The sequence below is a fragment of the Papio anubis genome, chromosome 14 (assembly GCF_008728515.1).
Source record: "Papio anubis isolate 15944 chromosome 14, Panubis1.0, whole genome shotgun sequence".
Classification (NCBI taxonomy): domain Eukaryota; kingdom Metazoa; phylum Chordata; class Mammalia; order Primates; family Cercopithecidae; genus Papio; species Papio anubis.
Window position 1 is genome coordinate 16,295,424 of NC_044989.1, and position 24,006 is coordinate 16,319,429.

General features: G+C 38.7%; 1 protein-coding gene across 9 annotated transcripts in view; it reads right to left on the reverse strand.

Moving 5' to 3' along the window:
• FAM49A (family with sequence similarity 49 member A) overlaps positions 1-24,006 on the reverse strand; it is a 109,576-nt gene that overhangs the window by 17,106 nt on the left and 68,464 nt on the right. For 6 of the 9 annotated variants that reach the window (XM_009183721.4, XM_009183720.4, XM_021924595.2 and 3 more), the window contains one exon: positions 20,473-20,552. The exons of 1 other annotated variant lie outside the window; for it this stretch is intronic. In XM_009183721.4, coding sequence (XP_009181985.1) covers positions 20,473-20,542 — 70 coding nt within the window. In that variant the 5' untranslated portion in view covers positions 20,543-20,552. Of the gene's footprint in view, positions 1-18,802; positions 18,872-20,472; positions 20,559-24,006 lie in introns of those variants that run through there. 2 more of the 9 variants (XM_021924598.1, XM_021924601.2) reach the window with 2 other exon arrangements.

Below are 24,006 nucleotides of genomic sequence, written 5' to 3' on the forward strand. Positions count from 1 at the left end.
GGGAGTTCATTTTAAAGACAAATGTTCTGTTTATCTTTGGTCTTGACCATGACTGTTACCCACAAAAATAAGTGATACACTGAAGCTTCCATAATGAAAACAATATTCTAACAGTCACAGAAGCACCCACTTGATTACCTTCCTGGAGCCAGTATGTATTGTTGTTCCAGTGAGCATTTCATGGGAGCTGGTGGGTGCTGGTGGAGAGGTAGTAAAGATTGGGTTTTATTTATCTTGCAATTCCTATGCAATAGGTTATCTCCCCGGCCTAGTAGGGAAGCTCATCTCTCCATCTAAAACAAAGGCACTGCTCATGGAGAGGCGACAGATGTTACTTATAAAACTCTGTTTTCAAATCTCCAGATCCTGAGGCACTGCATGCTTGCAGCAGACCTCACTAACAGAGGGTGAAGGCTGAGTTTACACCTGGTCTAACCCTCCCCAGATCAAATCTCAGTTTTAACTAATCCTTGTGGAAGTACAAAGGGCTGGTCCTGCAAGACGGTTTTTCACCAGTGTTTCTCTGGGGGTGAAAAAAAGACACGGTCGAGCGCGGTGGCTCCCAGCACTCTCGGAGGCCGAGGTAGGCAGATCATGAGGTCAGGAGATTGAAGCCATCCTGGCCAATATGGTGAAACTCCATCTCTACTAAAAATATAAAAATTAGCTGGGTGTGGTGGTGCGTGCCTGTAGTCCCAGCTACTTGGGAGGCTGAGGCAGGAGAATTGCTTGAATCCTGGAGGCAGAGGTTTCAGTGAACTGAGATCACATCACTGCACTCCAGCCTGGCAACAGAGCAAGACTCCATCTCAAAAAAAAAAAAAAAAAAAAAAAAGACAGAATCCACAAGGTAAGTGATGGCGAAGTGGGGCACTGGCTATGCTGACTTGGTGTTTGGAAATGCCGAGGTAAGAGGAGGAACTGAGGCAAGGTGGCTGCTCCTGTTTCAGTTACCTAAACTCTCCATGACTGGAGCCCATGGAGATTTTTAGACTAGTTGACTCACCGGGTCCTGCCTAAGACCTAAGAAACTGGTAGAGTTTCCTAAGAGATGAAGAGTGAAAATCATCAGTGCCATGGCAATTCTCTTTGAAGAAAAGATCATAGGTCCTCATAGGTTATTCAAAAACTTTGCAAACTATACATTCAAAGGATAAGACCATTTCAACTGGGAAGTAAGGAGGTACTAGAATGCATGTGCATCAGGACTCAGAGAAAGAGACGATGAATGTGGTCTGGGAAGAGTGGAAACAGTTACACGTAAGGGATAGGACTTGAGCTGGGGCAATGGAAGGTGAAATGGAGTATATTCATGAAGAGAGCACGGCTTGGAAAAAGGCACGGCAGCTGGAGAAAGTGAGGCTGAGAAACAAACAACAAACAAGCAAATCTGCTAGGTTAGGAAACAGAATCTACTGGAGACAGTGAGGGAAAAAGACATTTATTACAGGTTGAGCTTCCTATATCCAAAAATCTGAACTGCTCCACCACCTGAAATGTTTTTAAATGCCCACGTGGTACACAAAGAAAAGTCTCACTGGGGCATTTTGCATTTCAGCTTTCTGGATTTGGGTTGCTCAACTGGTAAGTATAATGCAGTTTCGTTTCAAAATCAGAAGCAAAAATCCCACGTCTGAAACACTTCTGGTCCTAAGCATTTTTGGATAAGGGGTATTCAATCTGAACTTTTTTAGGTTTTTATGGCCTATCAGTGTTTCCCAAAAATATCTGGTAAGTTTTCTCAGATACGATGTTACTCACAATATTAATCACTTTGTATTTTACCGTTTTCTGCTTTCTCAAACTTTTCTCAAAGTGAAGCAAGTGTTTTAAACAGAAACCAAAAACTCTGTAAGCTAGGAAGCCCATAACGGGAGAAAGTGTTTTTGTAGAATAGAATTCCGGGGTAAGGCTGGCAGTTTCTGATAAGAAAAGTGTCAGGGAAGAAAACATAAGGAAAAATGCAAAGCAACGATCCTAGAAAACAAATAAAAATAAAACACTGACTATTCAAATCTTTCTCCTTTTGAAAAATCAAAAGCTAAACAAAGACAGTTTCCTAGAGATGGATTTATTTGGAGAAGAAGAAAAGCAAGATAGTCTGTGACCAAGATTCTCAGGGCTAAGACTATTTGAATGTAATTATAGAATGGTATGGGAAAGAAGGAGGCACTTTGAGGCCAGAACAGAAAGCCTTCTAATCTCAGCTGTCACCTGGCTCCACCCTAGCAAGTCACCACTTGATAAGTTTTAGACAAAACAGATTTAAAACTAAGTGAGCCAGAAAGGAGAGCTGGAAATTTTTTTTAAAAAATCTTGTTGATGATTACTTAAACAGAAAAAAAAGAAAGATTTCAAGTCAGTCTTTAAAAATAGAGGCCTTTCTTAACTGTTTCAAAAATAAGACTGTTTCTGATAGGGTGGCCTGAAAAAGGTACTGGCACTAGAGACAAACAAACTGCGCTCTCCATCCCAGGTGAAGGGGTCCTTTCAACAAATCAACATTGACATTTATATGACCACAGAGTTGCATGAGTAACCAGGGGGCTGGTACCACTTCTCTCCCAGAGGAGGCGGACTTCGGGGGCTGTGGTAAACAAATACCTTCCATCCTACAGTAATTCTCTCCTGGCAGCTGGGGTGATCTATAAGACAGGAACCTCAGTCCTCAGCCTCCCTCTCTAAGAAACTGTTTCTTTTGGCAGATTTCCTGGTCCCTATTAGAAATATTTCTCATGCGGTTTAGCAGTGGTGGGATGCGGTAGGAGAAAGCCACTCCAAAATTTCCGTCTTTCATCCAGGCTTAGAAATATGTTGCCTCATTTTCATCCAAAATTTGTTGGTTTTATTGGATGCCCAATTTCTTCCTTCTTTCCTGTCATGAAACTGAAGTCACCTCTTCCAGCTATAGACGGGCAGCACAGTTCCTGCCTTACGGGCCAGAGTGCTGTAAGATTCTCAGGGGATTCAAATCACAAGTGGTGTCAGCTTCCAAGGAAGAGAGTGACAACTGGGAGAAGCTCTAGTCTGTCTGTCTGTCTTTCTATCTGTCTGTCTCTCTTTTCAAATGGGAAAAGAACTGTGTGGTCCACAGTGACATGTGACATTGGTCTAAATCCCTATGGAAGTCCGTGATTCATTCTATTTTCATCCCCCAGCTAAATGATCATACAGTCAGAACTAATTAATGAAAATCTTATCCATTAGACTGTAGGACTCCAGTCATATTTGTTTCACTTGACATTATATTTCTAGGGTCTGGCACAGGACCTAGCACATAGTAGATGCTCAAGAAAAATTTGCTGAACAGTTGAACAAATAATTTAAATATACTACTCACACTGTTTTGTGATATTTTTTTCTGCTTGTCTTTGAATTCTGAGATCTTTTGAGAAAGCCATTGGAGACAGGCAATAAACGTGCGATGAATCAATAAATACATGAAGAAATTGGTAAGGTGGGATAGAATGCTGGGTACTTGAAAGCAGTGTAGTAAGTAAAGGTCCTATTACGTTTAGATCCTGTCCTCTGTCTCTACTCCCAAAATGACTTTATTTTATTTTTTTAATGACAGGGTCTGGCTCTTTCACCCAGGCTGGAATGCAGTGGTATCATCATAGCTCACTGCAGTCAAATGGCTCTTGTATGGTTACATCTCTCCTGGTTACCATTAAGATGTAGGTATTTACCTACAGTCAAATTGGCCATCCACTCTTTCATTAACATCTATGTTCTCAAGTCATCCATTATTGATCTATGGCCTGAATGTCTCATCAGTGTGGTTAACACACTAATAGGGTATTTGTTGAGTCTGCCACAGTGAAAAACTGCACTTATGTTTACTTTTTTAATCCGAAAACTGTTATCATTTTGCCATCTGGAGAATCCCTTTGAGAGGCTTTGGAGTCTGCACTTGGCCTTCTCCATATTCAGATTCAAGTGGTGAACATGTTTTTAAAATTTATTGTGTTTTCAGATGTCATGGGAAGACATCTTGAAAGGAACCCTGAAGAATTAGTGATTGAAAAGGTTACTAAATTTAAGCTATCAGCAACCCCTTAAAGCATCTGCTGAGTGAACAGGAACTCCGAACTGTGAGCTTGGCTTTTCTATTTTTAATACAAAGACTGACCTTTAGTCAAAGAAAGGTACAAACACTCCTCACCACACACACACCAACAATGTTATTGGTGAAAAGGGGTCCTTATTTCTAGTTGCAGCCAGTGTTTTCTTTGGTAATGTTCCTTCTAAGAACCATATTCTAAACTTCTAACCATTGCCAATTATTTCACTGAAATTGAGGAGAATGGTTATATAAACCTGGGGTTACTCCTGCCTAACAATAAAGCTGTTAAAAATCTGTGATTTACACAGGCAATTTCAGAAACCAATACTTCTAGGAGCCCTGGAACAAGTGTATCCAGGACATTATCTGGGTGGGGGGGATGATTTAAAGTCCTGTTCTGGACTCGCTACTGTGGAGAGTATGAAAATGTATCATGTACCCTGCGACCTTGCACACATACACATTTGATGTCAAGAACTCACTAAATTCCAAGTGTCTAGAATTTGCAATAGCGTAAGTACCTTATACATTAAGATAAACAGGGTTTGTCTTTTTGCAGGGGCTCAATTTGTTAATGATGGTGAATATTAGCTGTCAATACTTTGCTGTTGCCTGAGGCAGGGTGGAAGATTTCATTGTGGAGAATAGTGATATTTATTTAAACCAATGCATGGCACTCCTTGATGCTAAGGGAGAAGAAGGTGGCTAGGTGCTTTGTTTGTTGGGAAGGTCTTTGTTGAACCTGCCACAGGGCACAACAGCAGGGCTTGCACTGGAGAAGCACTATTAAATCCATGTGTTCTAATTTTTATAAATCGGCCAAGGACTTACACTGTCTCCAAATGCACCAGGAACATATACGCATTTGCCTAACAACCTATTTAGGACTGTATGGACAATTTGACAGAGAATCAAATAAACCTAAGATAATGTGAGTAGAAAACACCATTTACATAGAGATGTCTTTGGTTTAGAAAGATGCCCCGGCATTTCATCAATAGGATATACAGCTGTCTCTGTGTCCCATGACTGCTGCATAAACACTAAAAAAGTCCAGCAAAATGGATTCGCCAAAGCAGTACATTAAATTCTACCCTTCTTTCCCACCCACTTTCTCTCTCCTCCAATCTCTCTCCCCTTCAGGAGAAACTAAGAAGCATAAATAATTATCTGTTATTAGTATTTCAGGATGTAAAATGAAGTGATTTATAGCAGAATACTAACTGCTTATGAATGAAAACAGCATAAAATTGCAAAGGTCTGCCGGAAAATATAAGTGTGACAGGGATGACATATTTATTCTTAGAGGACATTAGTCATCTTACACCAGGGCCCGAAGCCCTTTCCTATGGAACAACCACAGTAGGACTGAAAAGAGTACGAGGGTCAAAGTTCCTGCAGGCTGTCTCTTTCCTTCACATGCAGTGGGACACTGTGGTGGCAACAGTCCAAGGATGGCGTTTTGAGACCAGGTTTCACTGCTACTCAATATTAGACCTCAGGGTAAGCCAAGTAATCTCTCTGGGCCCAGATTCATTCTTGCTAAAAGAGAGGGAAGCTAAGAATAGCCTGTTTCCTCCCTACCTGCAGGGTCATAATGAAGATGATGGAACAGATTTAAAGTACTTAAAAAGCAAAAGTGCCGGCTAGACACGGTGGCTCACGCCTGTAATCCCAGCACTTTGGGAGGCCTAGACGGGTGGATCATGAGGTCAGAAGATCGAGACCATCTTGGCTAACATGGTGAAACCCTGTCTTTACTAAAAATACAAAAAATTAGCCAGGCATGGTGGCAGATGCCTGTAGTCCCAGCTACTCGGGAGGCTGAGGCAGGAGAATGGTGTGAACCTGGGAGGCAGAGCTTGCAGTGAGCCCAGATCACGCCACCGCACTCCAGCCTGGGCAACAGAGCGAGACTCCGTCAAAAAAAAAAAAAAAAAAAAAAAAAGAAGCAAAAGTGCCAAAAATTGAAGTTTTTTTTTTTGGTCACAGAATCTTTGTGTTGCCATCAATAAACTGCTTCTCAGGTATGTTCTGTTTTTGTTTGTTTCCTTTTGTAAAGTGAGGATACTAGACAAAATACATCTGATATTTTCCGATATTTCCCCACTTCTAAGATTATCAAGCCTCCTCTGAACAGCTTAGCAGATGGGAGGGTAGCAGAGAAGAACTGATGAAAGAAGAAATCAATAGTGGCAGGGAGTGGTCTGAGTTAGCAACAGCAGCAACAATCCCAGATAATAGGTTGATTTGACTCAACACCCTTGTTTGAAAGAGTAGGAGTCTATATTCCAAATAGGTCAACATAGTCAGGGTATTTTTAAGAGTACAATGATTTGAAGACTTCAGAATTTCTTTCTTTACACCCCAGCCCCCACCACATCCATTACTGATCTTGGCATTCCTATTATGTTAATTAATGTGAGTTTGTCTTGCAAGAAAACCATTTTTTTCAGCCACTATCTTCTAAGAAACATTTCTTTAGTCCAATCTAGAACCTGTACTTCTGGCTAGCATATCCCTTGCTCTCTGCTCTGTTACAGACTTCTTCCCTACTACCTGTACTACTGTCTCTTCCATATGCTTACATCTTATCGCTTTAACAAAATTATGTGCTTCTTGAACAAGAGAGCATGCTCTTCTAATGTCCCTATATTTATGTGCTATATCTCATCCCTCCAGGCCCCCTGCCACACTAAGAATCCACACCCCACTGCTGCTGTTTCTGTCTGAGGAATGCAAGAGATGTTCTGCATAGAGTTTCTTCATTGGTAACTATCAATCAAAGTCAGTGTTCCTCAGCTTACATTTCATGCTCAGCCCTAGGCTGGACACTGAATAAAACACAGAATAATATAAACATAAAATGCCATCTAAATTCTCCCCTCAGGGATGTGTACACCAGTAAGGAGACAAACATACATTTGCAGAAGAAAACTACCCAGGCTTGATCACTGACGGTGTCTCAGACAGTTGGTGATTAACCACCAGATGACTGATTCTTGGCACTAACAGATGACTTCTCCCTGCAATTAATTCTAACACATTGATCAAATATTCTATATTTCCAAAGTAGTACCCAGCCAAGGTATGAGAGAAAGATAAAATCCAGAATTGAAAACAGAGAGTAGAATATTATGAGATAATAGGAAAATCAATGAAGCATATTTATCGAGCACCTATGATATGGTTTGGCTGTGTCCCCACCCAAATCTCATCTTGATTTCCCACCTGTTGTGGGAGGGACCCAGTGGGAGGTAATTGAATCATGAGAGCAAGTCTTTCCCATGCTGTTCTTGTGATAATGAAGAAGTCTCATGAGATCTGATGGTTTTATAAAGCGGAGTTCCCCTGCACAAGCTCCCTCTTTTTGTCTGCTGCCATCCACATAAGAAGTGACTTGCTCCTCTTTGCCTTCTGCCGTAATTGTGAGGCCTCTCTAGCCATGTGGAACTGTAAGTCCATTAAACCTCTTTCTTTTGTAAATTGTCCAACCTCAGGTATGTCTTTATCAGTAGCTCGTGAAAATGGATTAATATGGTAAATCGGTACCAGTACAGTGGAGCACGGCTGAAAAGATACCTGAAAATGTGGAAGCAACTTTGGAACTGGATAACAGACAGAGGTTGGAACAGTTTGGAGGACTCAGAAGACAGGAAAATGTGGAAAAGTTTAGAACTCCCTAGAGACTTGTTGAATACCTTTGACCAAAATGCTGATAATGATATGGACAATGAAATCCAGGCTGAGGTGGTCTCAGGTGGAGATGAAAAACTTGGGAACTGGAGCAAAGGTGACTCTTGTTATGTTTTAGCAAAAAGGCTGGCAGCATTTTGCCCCTACCCCAGAGATTTGTGGAACTTTGAACTTGAGAGAGATGATTTAGGGTACCTGGTGGAAGAAATTTCTAAGCAGCAAAGCATTCAAGATGCAACTTGGGAGCTGGTTAAAGACATTCAGTTTAAAGTGGAAAACAGAGCATAAAAGTTTGGAAAATGTGCACCCTGACAATGTGATAGAAAAGAAAATCCCATTGTCTGAGGAGAAATTCAAGTGGGCTGCAGAAATATGTGTAAGTAACTAAGAGCCAAATGTTAATCGCCAAGACAACAATGGGGGAAAAGTCTCCAGGGCATGTCAGAGAACTTCCCCATCACAGGCCTGGAAGCCTAGGAGGAAAAAATGGTTTTGTGGGCCAGGTCCATGGTCCCTCTGCTGTGTGCAGTCTAGGGACTTGGTTTCTTGCATCCCAGCTGCTCTAGCTGTGACTAAAAGGGACCAAGGTACAGCTCAGACTGTGGCTTCAGAGGGTGCAAGTCCCAAGCCATGGTGGCTCACATGTGGTGCTGAGTCTGCAGGTACACAGAAATAAAAAACTGAGGTTTGGGAATCTCCACTTAGATTTCAGAGGATGTACGAAAATGCCTGGATGTCCAGGCAGAAACTTGCTGCAGGGGTGGGGCACTCATGGAGAACCTCTGCCAGGGCAGTGCAGAAGGGAAATGTGGGATGGGCACCCCCACACAGAGTCCCCACTGGGGTGCTGCCTAGTGAAGCTGTGAGAAGACGGCCACCATCCTCCAGACCCCAGAATGGCAGATCCACCAAGAGCTTACACTGTGTGCCTGGAAAAGCCACAGACACTCAACAGCAGCCTGCGAAAGTAGCCAGGAAGGGTGCTATACCCTGCAAAGCCAAAGGCAGGCCATGGAAGCCCACCTCTTGCATCAGTGTGACCTGTATGTGAGACATGGAGCCAAAAGAGATCATGCTGTAGCCCCTCTGTTTTGGCCAATTTCTCCCATTTGGAATGGCTGTATTTACCCATTGCCTGTACCCCCATTGTGTCTATGAAGTAACTAACTTGCTTTTAATTTTACAGGTTCATAGGTGGAAGGGACTTGCCTTGTCCAAGATGAGACTTTGGTCTTTGGACTTCTGAGTTAATGCTGAAATGAGTTAAGACTTTGGGGGACTGTTGGAAGGCATGATTGGTTTTGAAATGTGAGGACATGAGATTTTGGAAGGACCAGAGGTAGAATGATATGATTTGGCTGTACCTCCACCCAAATCTCATCTTGAATTCCCACATGTTGTGGGAGGGACCTAGTGGGAGGTAATTAAATCATGGGGGTAAGTCTTTCCTAGGCTGTTCTTGTGATAGTGAATAAGTCTCACACGATCTGATGGTTTTATAAAGAGCAGTTCCCCTGCACAAGCTCGCTCTCTTTGCCTGCTGCCATCCATGTAAGAGACATGACTTGCTCCTCCTTGCCGTCTGTCATAATTGTGAGGCCTCCCTAGCCAAATGGAACTGTAAGTCCATTAAACCTTTCTCTTTTGTAAATTGCCCAGTCTCAGGTATGACTTTATCAGCAGTGTGAAAATGGACTAATACAACTATTAGGTGCCAATGATGCCAGACACTTTTGGGAGATATGGATCCAACAATAAAGTTCCTGTCCTCAAGGACCTTAGGAGGGTGAGGACAGGATCATGAGATTCAGAAAGCATTTATTGGGTACTTGTTATATGCCTGCCACAGTGACAGGTGATGAGGGGGATGAAGTAATTGATAAAATAAGACTGACATCCTAAAATGAAAGTACAAACTATCAGTAATAATTTAGTAAAACAGTATAATAAAAGTCATCATGCAGTGAGAGCTAAAGGGCATTGAATGTAGAGACTTTTTTCAGGAACAACCTAAGTGGAAGTTAAAAAAGTCTCTCAGAAAGGAAGATGTAAAATATGGCATCACTGAAGCTATTATTTCACCCTTTCTTGGAAATCTTCCCAGACTTGTCGTTCTGCAACTGTCTCTTCTGTCTTATCTCAGATCAAATTAGTTATTCTCTCCTGTGAATCCTGGGACACAGGTCGTGTCCCTGCTACAGCATCTACCAATATTGCATTATTGATGTTGGTCATCATGTCTGCCTCCTCCAATAGAGTGTAAACTTGCAGCTGTTCACACCACAACTAGCAGAAGCTTAGCACATAGAATACCCCTTTTATGATAATGTGAAAAATTGAACCAAAAGTATTGAGTTGTTTCCATTTAAAATAAACAGATAAAGGAAATGTAGACTATACATACAATGGAATATTATTCAGTCTTAAAAAAAGAAGGAAATCTTGCCATATGCAACAATATGAATGAACCTTGAGGATATTATGCTAAGCAAAATAAACAAGTTAACAGCAGAACACAAACTGCATGATTCCACTTACATGAGGTATTTCAAGGAGTCAAATTCATAGAAACAGAGAGTGGAATGGTAGTTTCCTGGGCATGGGGAAGGGAAAATGAGAGTTGCTAATCAACGGGTATAAAGTTTCCATTATGCAAGATAAATAAGTTGTAGAGATCTATGCTACAACAACTAGCCTATAGTTAAAAATACTGTATTATACACTTAAAATCTGATCAGAGGGTAGATCTCATGGTAGGTCTTCTTACCATAATAAAAAAGAAAAGAAACATAATCCAATATATTGTGTGAATTCATTTCAGTTCTGATTACAGTAAAAAAACCTATTAAATGCCATTTGAGAAAATCAGAGAAATATCTACACATACTATATATTAGATGATACAAAATAATGTTAATTTAGATATATATCTGTAACACATTTAGATATAAATATGTAACACATTTTCACATTTTTTTAAAAAAATGTAAAATTCACAAAGAATATTGCTCTCGCCCTAACAAGAGAACAAGTTAGATTCTCTACAAATCCTTGTTATTTTCAACTATAAGAAAGTTGAGGTTGCAAAGCCCTTAATGAATTATAATCCATAAGGTGACAAGACTTTCCTGGGAGATATGAGACCACAGGTGATTTCAAGTTTTACAGAGAAATGGTAAGAGGAGAAAGCTGCCATAAATGCAGGTAACAAGAAAATAGCTGACATTTTCACATACTGTAAAAGGAAGAGTGTGAAGTGTCATGAAAGCTGAGAGTCCCTGGGAGCTCCAGGCAGAAGGACAGTCTATGTCAACCTCCAGAGTCTCTTCCATGAGCCTTCACCAAGTGCTAACAAAAGAAGTTGAGAACAAGAAAGGAAAAAAGATTTTAAAAAAGAAACCCTCTGGGTTAGGGGAAGATACACAAGAGAAATGCTCCTGCCCTCTCAGTCTTACCTACGGGTGAAGCGTGACCACGGGAGGGGAGGAGCATTGGGAAGGTGCCCTCTAGGGCCCAGCATGCCAGGCCTGCTGTGGCAAACAGAGCAGAAAAATGAAGAGAAAGCCACCAGGCAGTCCCCAGTAAGTAAAGAACAACTGTCTGCCTGGTGAGGCCGAGGAGGTTGAGAAAAGCCATCCTGAGAAGCAGGTGCACTAGAGGGCCTTCTGAAGCCTGAAGATGCGACAGGAAAACTGAGACAAACTCTTCAGATCCCCAGCTCTGGTAAAGGGCTTGCTTTGATCCTTCCCTCCAATATCTGAAATTTACAGTGAACCAGGTATAACAAGCAATAGTGTAGCCCACATCCAGATTGGATGGACTCAGCCATACTAGTGGACTGACAGAAGAAAAGGCATGTGATTTTCTGAGTGCACATATTATTCACATCAGTCATCACTGTTCTGCTGCTTGACATTTGTTAAAAAAAAGCAAAGGGAAAAATTACCAAACACAAAGCAAGAAAATACCACCAAAAAAGTAATGATTCAATAATACAGTCTAGAGATAGCTCAGAGGTTGAAATGTATAGATTAGGATCCTAAAATAACTATAAAAATATGTTAAAGAATCTATAAAGTTGAATAATGTATGTGTAAAAATGGAAAATTTCAGAAAATCCATTGAAAGTATTTATTAGGTGGTGCAAAAGTAATTGCTGTTTTTGCCATTGAAAACAGAAATGCTAAAAATGAAAAATTCCACATTAGATGGTTTCTACTAATGATAAGCTCCTTGATAAGTTTATCATTAGTAGAAAGTATCAGTAAACTTGAAGACAGACCAATAAAAATTATATAAACTGTATACAAAGAAAAAAAGAATTTAAAAAATAGAACAGAGTATCTGAGATTTGTGAAGCAATGTCAAATCACCTTACCTTATATAATTGGTATCCCAGAAGAAAAAGAAAACAACAGAAAAAGACATTTGAAAAGATAATAAGCAAGAATGTTCAAAATTAATGACAGGTATTAATTCATAGATCCAGGAAACTAGAGAACCATAAACAGGATAATGACAAAGAAAACATATACAGGCACATCAAAGTCAAACTACTACAAAACAAAAATAAAGATAAATGATTAATAGCAGCCAGAGAAAAGTGTATTACATTTAGGGGAGCAATGATAAAAATGGCTTCTCATCAGAAACAATGAAAGTCAGAAGACAATGGAATGATTTCTTTCAAGTGTTTTAAGAAAAACAAAGCAAACAATAACTGCAACTCCAAAATCCCCCAAACCTGTGGATCTAGAATCTACATAAGTATCATTTAAAAATGAAAATTAAATGGCAATATATTTAGACAGATAAAAACTCAAAGAATTTGTTTCCAATAGACTTGAACTAAAAGAAACATTAAATTAAGTTTTTTAGACTTGGGAAAATGACACCAGAGAGACCTTGTTATGTGAGAAGGAATGAAGAACACCAGAACAAGTAAATAAATATGCAAGTAAATATGAAGGCCTTATTAAAATGACATGCATGCACGTGCACACACGCACACATACACTCTTAAATGATAATTGACAGTTTAAAATAAAAAAAACCACATTGCAATGAGAAGTTTATGACATATATAGAAGCAACATATACAACAAAAGCACAAAGTGAGAAGGTATTAATTTGCAATCTGCCAGCCTCAGCCTCCCAAAGGTATGGTGGTATGAGCCACTGTGCTCAGCCTAAAGGCAGATATTATCAGCCTGGATGAAAAAGCTAGGACCAGCTATATGTTGTTTACAAGAAACACACTCTAATGATAAAGACATAAACAGGATGAAAGCCAAGAATGGGAAAATATATGCCATGTTAAACACTAACCATAAAAAGGCTGGTATAGTCAAAATATAAAATGCTTAGGGGTGTATTTGACAAAAGATGTGCAGCACTTCTATATTAAAAACTTTAAAATATTAGTGAGTAAAATTAAATGATATATAAATAAAAGGAAAGATGTGCTATATTCATAGATAGGAAAAATCAATATTATGCAGATGGCAATTCTCCCCTAATCGTTCCATAGATTTGATGCAATTATAATCAATATCCCAGTAGAATTTTTTATTGTAGAAACTGATGACTAATTAGAAAATTTATTTAGAAAAGTAAAGGAGTTAGAATAGCCAAAACAATCTTGCAAAAGAGTTAAAAGACTTATTCTTTATTGACTCTAAGACCTATTACTTGTTATATTTGGTATTAATTAGTGAGAAGGTAGATCAATCAGAGAAAACAGAGAGTCCTGAAGTAGCCTGTGTCACACATATTACAATTAGCACATTTATGAAATGGACATTAAAGCAATCCACCTGTGCTACTACAATATTATAGACTATGAAAAAATAATAAACCTAATACCTTTTTCACAACATATACAAAAATTAGTTCAAGATCAGTCACTGATCTAAATGTAAAGCTTAAAACAATACAGCTTTCAGAAGAAGACAAAGCAAAATATCTTTGTGACCTTGGTATACATCATAATTTCTTAGAATACAGAAAATGCTTAGCATAAAATTTAAAAATTATAAACTGTACTTCATCAAAACTTGAAAGTTCCATTCATGAAAAGATATCATTAAGAAAATAAGTAGGTAAGCCTACTAGGTAAAAATATTTGCAAGATATATCTCACAAAACACACGTATCCAAACTACAATAAAGAACTCCTACAATTTACCAATACGAAGACAAACAACCTAACTAAAACTAGGCAAAAGACATGACAAGATATTTTCTTAAACAGATAAGCAACTATACAATAAGCACATGAAAAAGAGCTCAACACTGTCAGTAATTATGGAAATACAAATTAAAAACACCATGAGATACTACCCCACCACTGCTAGAACAGCTCACAGGAAAAAGACTGACAATACCAAATGTCGGAGAAGATGTGGAACACTTGGAGTTGCTTAGTTGTTAGTAGGAATGTAAAATAGCACATCTCATTTGAAAAGCTGTTTCACAGTTTTTTTTTTTTTGTATGTATAAGCATGTTTATTATTATTTTAATTTTTATGTTTATTTTAGATCCAGTGCATCTTAGTGTATGCAAATTATATCCTAATGAAAATAAAATTTAAAAAGTGGAGTTGTCAGGAATAGAAGAAATAATATATTCTGTGAAGATGGAATAATGTCAGCATTAACCAGAAGAAAAGAATTGGATCTTCCAAAGGAATCCTTTTTTAAAAACAATTTTACAACTTTGTTGAGATTTAATTCATGTGCCATATGATTCACTCATTTAAAGTGCATAAACGGTTTAAAATATATTCTTAGTGTTGTTCAACCATCATTACAATCAGTTTTAGAACATTTTCATTAACACCCCAAAAAGATGTTGTACCATTAGCAGCCACTCATTTCTCTCCAATCCTCTCCCCACCTCCAGGCCTAGACAACTAACCTTTCTGTCTTGACAAATTCGCCTATTCTAGACATTTCATACAGATGAAATCAACAGTGTGTGGTCTTTGTAACTAGCATCTTTCACTTAGCACAATGATTTCAAGGTTCATCCATGTCATATCACCTATCAGTACTTCATTTTTTAAATTGATCAATAATATTACAGTGAATTGACACAACATTTTATTTGCCCATTCATCAGCTGATGGGCATTTGGGCTGTTCTCACTTTTCAGCTATTATAAATAATCCTGCTATGAACATTAATGTGCGATTTCTTGTGTGGACATATATTTTCATTTTTCTTGCATATATATCTAGGAGTGGAATAGCTGGGTCATATGGTAGCTTTATGTTTAACCTTTTGAAGAATTTTCAGACTGTTTTCCAAAGCAGATGTACAATTTTACATTCCTACCAGTGGTGTATGATAATCCTGTTTTTTTTTTTCACATCCCTACTAACACTTATTATCTCTCTTTTTGATTAGAACAATCCTAGTGGGTGTGAAACTCTATCTCATTGTCATTTTGATTTGCATTTCCTTCATGACTAATGACAGTGAACATCTTTTCATGTGCTTATTGGCCATTTGTTTATTTTCTTTGGAGAAATGTCCACTCAGATCCCAAATAAATCTTTGATAGATCAAGTTATTTGCTGATTGAAAATAAAATAGTTCATGTGAAGTGAGAATGCATAGATTTTAATTTACTTGAACCTCTACCTAACTTGGAGATCTTCCACTCCAAGCTTTGGATCTTGGAGCTCCAAAAGTTGCATGGGTTAGCTCCCCTGTTGTAAACACTAACTATGTATCCTCACCTGGATGCATGAATTAAAGGTGGTTCACAAAGCAGCTTATCATCAGAAGCACCTGGAAATGTGGGAAAAATGGATTCTTGGGACTAAACAATTGAATCTGAGTTTTTCGGTAAGTCTCAGGTAACCATATAAAAAGAAGGTTCACCAGATGTTTCTAACGATCATTTCAGCCTTAGAATTACTGAAACTACTTCATTGAGTGGTTAATGCCTGCTGCCCATGTTGGGTGCCATAGTGGTGGGTCTGATTGCACAATCTTGAGTAGAACTTCAGACATACTTATTCCTGTAAACTGAAGTCATCACTCATGAAAGATTAGTTTGTTGCATTAATCTTTAATTCCTCCCTGTCTCCCAGACTTCAAAGACTTGGACATGCAGACATGGCAAGGAAGTAGAGAGAGAACAAAAAGAAGTAGAGGAATGAAAAACAGCAATAAAGAAGATGTTAAGTGGTTGTAGAGAAACGTGAATACCAAGTTTATAGAATGCATTTTAAAGGTCAGATGAGAATTTAAATCAGATCTATGCAACAGGAAAACCTAAGGACAGATGTGTCTAATTTTGTATTGTGTTTTGACCCAGCTTAATTATATCTATTTGACCCAGTTCAATTATTTTCTATCACTAACTTCAAAAAGAATATTTAACACTCAAAGTAGAGGTGCCAAATTCATTAAAGTTGCTACTACATGCTATTCAGCCTTCCTCCTTCCCGCCACCTCTTCCTCCTTAACTCTTTACAATCCAGCCTCTATATTCAAAGCAACAAATTCAAAATCTGCTCCTCTAGTGGCCACTAGTGACTGGACAGCTCACTGCCTAATTCATCAGTCCCTTTTCAGACTTCATTCTTCTTGACAGCTTTGCAGCATTGAATTCATTTACATTCCCTCCTTCTTGATCACCTGTGCTCTCGTGACTGCCTGGATAGAGCCCACTTCACTCTGTTCCCTCATGGGATCAGCATCTGTTATTGAGGTTCATTCATGGGTTAAGTGCTGAGTCACAAAACTGAAGTGGGCCCGGACCCTGCCTCCAGGAATTTCAGTTTAGTAAGATGTCCTCCTGCTTCTACAGTCTGACCTCTCTCATAGATTCTCGGACTGCTCAAGCCCCCTTTAACACAAGCACACCTAATGTTCCCATCTTCTCAGCTCTCTGGTTTTCTCTCAGGGATGTCAGCTATTCTCTTTGGAGGTGATCCCCAGTCCTGGACATCTAGCCCTAAGCTCCTAAGCTTGGCAGTCTTGCCTTCCATGGTCTAACCCAAGCCAGCCTTCCATTTCCTTCCCCATTTCTCTCCAGAAAGCATTTGGTGTTTTGTCTAAATCGGACCTCTTGCTGTTCTTCAGACAGGCCTTTCCTATTCTAGTTTCCATGCCTTTAATCATACTGTTTCCATCTGCTAAAAAAACTCTCCCTATCTGTGCCTATAGAAAAATCACTCATTCTTTAAAGCCCATTCCAAATGTCATCTCTTGCAAGAAGATTTCTCCAATTCCTTCCATGGCCTTCTGTTTCCCAAAACTAGATGTATGCTCTTTTTCCTTCCTTACTCTCATGCCACTCTGTGCTTGTGTAAGTCCTTTATTTATTTCATCTTAATCTGAGTGACTATATTGTCCTCCACTCTAACCTGAGACTTCATTGGGCAATGAGTGCTCCTGTTTACTTCTGTGTCCCTAACACTGAGTGGCTTACAAGTACACTCACAACCATACTCAACATGCCCTTAGTGGACTGAATTGAAATCCTGAGACTGAAGGAGAAATCATGATAGCAGCCCACCTCCCCTACCCCTCCGGCCCATCATCATTTCTTGAAAATTATCTTTAGGAAATAGGATTTTCAAGATAATTTTTTTTCCCATGAAATGTCTTAGTTTGCAGACAACTAAAATATCCCTCTCTGGTCAGGGATAGAACGATTGCTGTAGCTCTTCTAGGCAGCTGCTGGCGGTGAGCACTTAGGGGAAGTAAAACCAGGGGAGGAGGAGAGTCGAAGAGATCCGTGTTCCCATCTTGATTTCCTAGTTATTTCCTGTGTGACTTCACCCTAGTTATTTATCTTTTCAGAGTCTCAGTGGAATAAAGTTAATCTTCTCCATAGGACTGATGAGAAAATAAGCAGGATTTTATATATGTTTATAAATTTATAGTTCTATATCTTCCTTAAATACTATAGCTCTAGTCCCAGTAATAAGCCACCGGACATGGGAATCCAGTTCACACTTCTTCCTCTTGAGGAAATTACATCGACAAACGGAGTTTTAGTACCATAAACTATCATCAAAATTTGAGACTTATAAATGCTCTGTTTAGCCACCATGATCTTTCTTTACATAAAACATTAAGAAAATATTCAAAGTACCAGACTGGGCAAAGCAGAGTACTCTGGTAGTAGTGGGTGGGGGCACACAGAAGCCCCTCTCAATGCCTCCCTACATGCTATGGTGGTGGGGGACAGAGTTTTCAGACACAGACTCAGAAATCTGATGCTCAGGAGAATACCAGTTGAAAACCAGTTTTAAATACCTGCAAATTCTACTTGGATCACTTTAAAGGCTTTTGAGATTAGACTTGACCAAGAATTCAACACTGGTCTTTCTGGAAGCATGGAAAGCTAAGACTCCAAGAACAGCTAAACAGGCAAGTGGGGCCACTGAATTCTGGGAGGTACACATGAGCATGCACAGATGCATCTGGAATTTAGGGTTTCCAAAACATAACAAGCACATTAGTCTCCTACTCCCAGGCCTTTATACACCTCCACAGTTGTGAATAAATGGGACATGTTACCACTATTTTGGCCTTTGTACACACTGAATGCAACAATGTAAAATGCATCTGATAAGAAATGGATGGGAACAATTAAACACGTAAATAGTAAAAGAAGGGTGGTGAGATTATAGATAATTTGTTGTGTAATTTTTTAAAAAAATTAATAAACCATTTTTTAACAACATATATGTGTGTGTGTATGTATATGTGTGTGTACTTTTTTTAGAGGAATACCAAAAGGTAAACCAGTAAAAAAGCCCATTTGTTTGATACATCAACTCACTCTGCCTCTAGTTAAACCCCTTACCAAACCAAACCAAGCCAAACAATAACAACAACATAGCACGCTGAGTTAAATCAGAAGCAAGGCATCTTTCATTGACTATAAACTAGATTAAATGTGTTTTCAGAACATACAAGCTTTGGGGACACTTTTGCTTTTCAAGTAGCTATTTAAAACCTGACAAAGACACCACCAAAAAAAAAAAAAAAAAATACACATACGGAGCTTACACTTTTGGTTTAGTGCACCTTCGGAGTCTTATAGCATTTCCTTAGCAAACTTCTGCTAGAAGGTTTAATCTGTATGCAAAGAAGTTCCAATTATTATTTTTAATGGAGATAAAACACTTGAAAAATTAAAGTTTAGGTCGGGCGCGGTGGCTCACGCCTGTAATCCCAGCACTTTCAGTGACCGAGTTGGGCGGATCACGAGGTCAGAAGATTGAGACCATCCTGGCTAGTATGGTGAAACCCCATCTCTACTAAAAATACAAAAAATTGGTGGCGGGCGTCTGTAGTCCCAGCTACTCGGGAGGCTGAGGCAGGAGAATGGTGTGAACCCGGGAGGCAGAGCTTGCAGTAAGCCGAGATCCCGCCACTGCACTCCAGCCTGGGCGACAGAGCAAGACTCCATCTCATTAAAAAAAAAAAGAAAAATTAAAGTTTAAAGAACGTTAGAGTTTGCAACAGATGGTGATCACTGGGTAAAAATGACATTTAACTGTGCTTGCTATTGTGAAATTGGAATTTCAAAAAGGGGTGAACATGACAGTTAGGGAAGAAACACGAGCTTAGTTTGAGCAGACATAAATGTTCCTCATTCATGTACTCATTCTCGTTTGTCAATATATTCAATCAAAAAATAAGAAAAAGTCTCTGTCTTTTATCAGTCATGATTCTTAAGCCATTTCACCTGAGAAAAAATTAAAGTTTTTGATAAGAGAAACATAACCTTTAGGATAAAAGAGATATATGTCAAAATCCTGAAATGGTTTGTACAATCAAATAATACATAAAGAAAAAAGGAAATGACTAAAAATATTCTTTAAGCCTTATTTCTGGTATTGATCATGATTTTCTTTCATATTTAGCAATATTTGTTTTATATGAATCTTTGTAAATTACTGTCCTTAGTATTTTCTTTGGAATGTGATACAGTAATTCATAAGCATTTTAAGGAAAAATATATGATGGTTTTCTTCACATCTTTTTTCTTTTGTATGCACTTAATAATTGTGGGCTTACGACCTTCAAAAGAAAAGCAAAGACTAAAATGTCCTCTATTTATGCTAGAGCTACAAAAGTTGATTACTCCTAAAATCAAAGAAAACCATGGGTATATTAAACACATTTTCCATTGGGTTTCTTAAAAATTAGGGAAAAAAAGAAGGAAAATGACATTAGAAATGATTTCAGAAAAAAATGCATAATGACTGATATGATTTGGCTGTGTCCCCACTCAAATCTCATCTTGAATTGTAGCTCCCATAATTCCCACATGTTGTGGGAGGGACCCAATGGGAGGTAACTGAATCATGGGGATGGGTCTTTCCCATACCGTTCTCATGATAGTAAATAGGAGTTTCACGATGGTGGTTTTATAAAGGGGAGTTCTCCTACACAAGCTCTCTCTTGCCTGCCGCCACGTAAGACGTCCCCTGCTCTTCCACTTTGATTGTGAGGCCTCCTGAGCCATGTGGAATCGTGAGTCAATTAAACCTCTTTCCTTTATAAATTATCCAGTCTCAGGCATGTCTTTATTAGCAGCATGAGAACAGACTAATACAGTGAACTTTGGATTTGATTCAACTATGATATAAAATCTTTATGCTATAACTTCCTTATCAACAAACTATAAGGAATGTAAAAAAGTTTCCATTATTATAATTTTTGGAACTTACTTTCAAAATCCAGGAAAAAGTGTGGATAGTTTTCAATTTCCCTGGTAAGGACTTTGAGCAGGTTTCCCATCCCAGCAAACCTAGGAAAGGCAACACAAAACCAAACACCATTAGCAACATAAAAAAAAAATAGACTTGCATGAATATCCCTGGGCCCCCCATAGCTACCTTTGAATACCAGAAGCATCTCCAACCCAGGGGCTGAGCAATAACGTAGCAACTCATTTCTGAATTGGTGACAGATAAATATCTCTGAGGTGCTGGGTCTCTAAAACTTAGGGACATGTGACCTAAGTCATACAAAGTATGATAATGATAGAAGTGTTACAAGCTCTCTCTTGAGAATACACATGCAGTCCATATCTCGTTCACCATATTAAAAAAACATAAATGATAGTCTATGAAAAGAATCAGGTATTTTCGTTATAGGAGACAAAGTTTAGGAATATTCTCCAAAGTGCCTCCCTTACACTTTTCCTAATCCCCTGGATCCTTACAACAAATGTTTCGGCTTTACTTTGTTTCCTTTAGATAGATGTGGAACATGTCACATCAGTGGACAAGACAACAAAGGGGGCATTTTAAAAATAACTGTCCAAAAAAGTAAGTTCCTGAAAGCTCATGAGGAATAGAGTTTAGAAAACATAGATTTACACTGCCAGGAACTCCTCTTAACATGTATAAGAGGCCAGATTTCTCAGAGGAGTGGCCCCTGGCAACTTAGAGGATCTTGTGATCTGATATTTCAATGGTAATGACATTGGATACTTCTGGAAGCTTAACAATGAAAAGGCATAATGCCCAAAAACTTACTCTCCATAAAATTGCAGCCTAAGATATTTGCAAAGGTGAGTCAAATCAACAGAAAAATACAAACCTATTACATATCAGCAGCCTAACAAAAAGAATAACTAACATGTAGGGTTTTTTTTAAATAAACAGAAATTTTCTACTGCTCTCAGTTCTAGACATTAAACTATCTTCTTAGGGAAGTCACCAATCCACACATTCATTCAACACATATTTGCGGATAAGCAATTAGATGCTGGGCACTGTGCTCTTGGGAAGACATTCCTCTAACTCTCTGTAAGTGAACTCTTGTGCCTCAGATATCTCAGTTTGTGAAGGATCAATTTGAAAAATTACTTAACTGGTGCAAAGAAACTGCTGGGCTTCAATTTTCTGTGGCTATAGTTTCTAACAATATTTATGTTGATACAAGGAATTTTAAAAAACACACCACTCTAAGCAAGATGTGGCGAGAGAAGAATGCACTAAAAGGATGACTCTGTGCATGAGAATATGTAGCAAGTGGTGGAATCTGGTCTCCGTAATCCTCCACTGGGAAAACACACATTTGCAGACATACTCCCCGATATAAATCACTAACATGAAACCAGAAGACAGACTGTTTAAGTAGTCTATCCTTTGTTAGACGGTCCAGAAGACAGACTGTTTAAGTAGTCTATCCTTTGTTAGACGGCCGGTGTCTAATCCCAGCTGTTTTCTACTACCTCTGTTATCCAGGCCAAGAGATTTCATCTCTGTAACCCTCAGTTTCCTCATCTGTAAAATAAACTTTTGAAAAGGATCTATTTCATCGAGTTGTGAGAATTAATGAGATAAAAGTATAAAATGCTTAGCACAGCACTTACAGGAAGTGCTCAAGAAAAATTATGTACTTTTACTACTGATGATGATAGTTACCATCATCATCGTCATCTACATGATTATCCTAACAGCCTTCAAATGCTTGTGTAGGATTAGGCTATGAAAGATGGATTATAATAGGCTGTATGTTGTGCTAGGAAAGAGAAGACAAACAGAGAAATGATGAGAAAAATATTCTAACCATTATAGTTGTCTGAATATTAAGTAACTTGCCTAGTGAGACAGTGAGTTTTCTCTCGCTGGTGATAGTTATGTAGAAAAATGCTGTATCAGCCCTTAACATCATTGGAAAAATGAGTTATGTGTGGGGCAGGCCAGACTGGACCCATCCTAGACATCTCCCACCTTGAGGTGTAGGAATATATTTGGGCATGCGCGCACATGCACACACATACACACACGCTGGAAAGCAAACATCATATTTCTCCCTTCTCAAAAATTATTATTTGTCTTTTCTGTCATTCTTCCATTCCTTCCCTGCTTTTATGCACATTTCCTTTTAAGATATTTTTGAGCAAAACCTTGTGTGAGGTAGGTTCTGCCGAATTAAAGGTTGGGCTGGTAGAGTCCATCCCTGCCACTGGGCAGCACTCACTACCCCTCCTGGGTCTCTAGGAAATGATCTGTTTCCAGATTAATGAACAATTTCAGATTAGGCCTGGAGTCACTTCTTGTAAGAAGATGATTTTACTGTTTTTAGGAGTACTGATTTTCATACAAAGTGCTTTAATGGAAGTTAAATATTCTTAATTTTCCTAGTTTTGTGCTATGAATGTGTCAAAGGAGACTTGCATGGATTGGGCTTCTCCCTAAAATTCTGTCCTGTATGTGATTTTACTGTCAGAGTACCTGAGTAGAAGATATGCCAAGCCTTTGAAACTCATAACAGATAGAAACAAACACATCTAAAAGTATGTCCAAATATTAGCTGTGGAATTCTATCTCTTCAAAAGGTTATCTCAGTGGATTGACTGATATCATCAGATATTTTTGAGCATCATTCTAACATGAACCAAAGTTAATCACTTGAAAATCCTAGGATTCTAGATGTGTCACCTCTCAAGCAGGGACCTCTAGGACAATGACTGTGGACACTGTGTAGAAATAGAGTACAAGTCTAGTCTCATGGAACCTAGAAAACAAGTGTTTCATCTCATTATGGCCTAATGATGTGATGCTTACTGCCCCACTCCAATGTTGATAAGAATTAATGCGAGTGTCTTCTGGTTTAGGGGGACCTGCAAAGTGAATTGGTCCATCATCACACAGATGGTCACCTAGTAGACACCACAGTTATTTTTAATTGGACCCAGAGTTTCACTTGGAAAGGCCTCTCATCCATATCCTGCATGATAGATTACTCTCCAAGTTTTTCAAGCAGCTCATCAGTGAATACAAAATATACATTGCTATTACCACAGTACTTGGGAAATAGCTTAATTAATTCATATACAGCTTATTTTTTATTATTTTATCTCATTCAATAAAATAACTAGTTATTATGCACTATTAGAGAATGCGAATAAACAATGGAAGTAGGGGGAGTAGGAGAGTAAAAGTGAAATAGTAACATAAAGGTAGAGGCAAGAAGTAGACTAATAATAAGCCATCCCATCCAGAACATTTGTTGGAGATGGCTTATCATTTGCTCTTGGATAGACAAAGCAAAGCAATGTCTCCTTCAATATTTGGTGTTCAGAAAATACAAACAGATTATACTAGAGAAGTATAGCTTTTTGCTTTGATTGACTGATAAAAAAGAAAGAGAGTCATGGCTAACAGAGAGTCAAGACAATGAGAAATCTCCTCTCCTTGGGTTTCTAAAGGAGAAGCTGTTTCACAGAGGAAGTCATATTTGAGGAT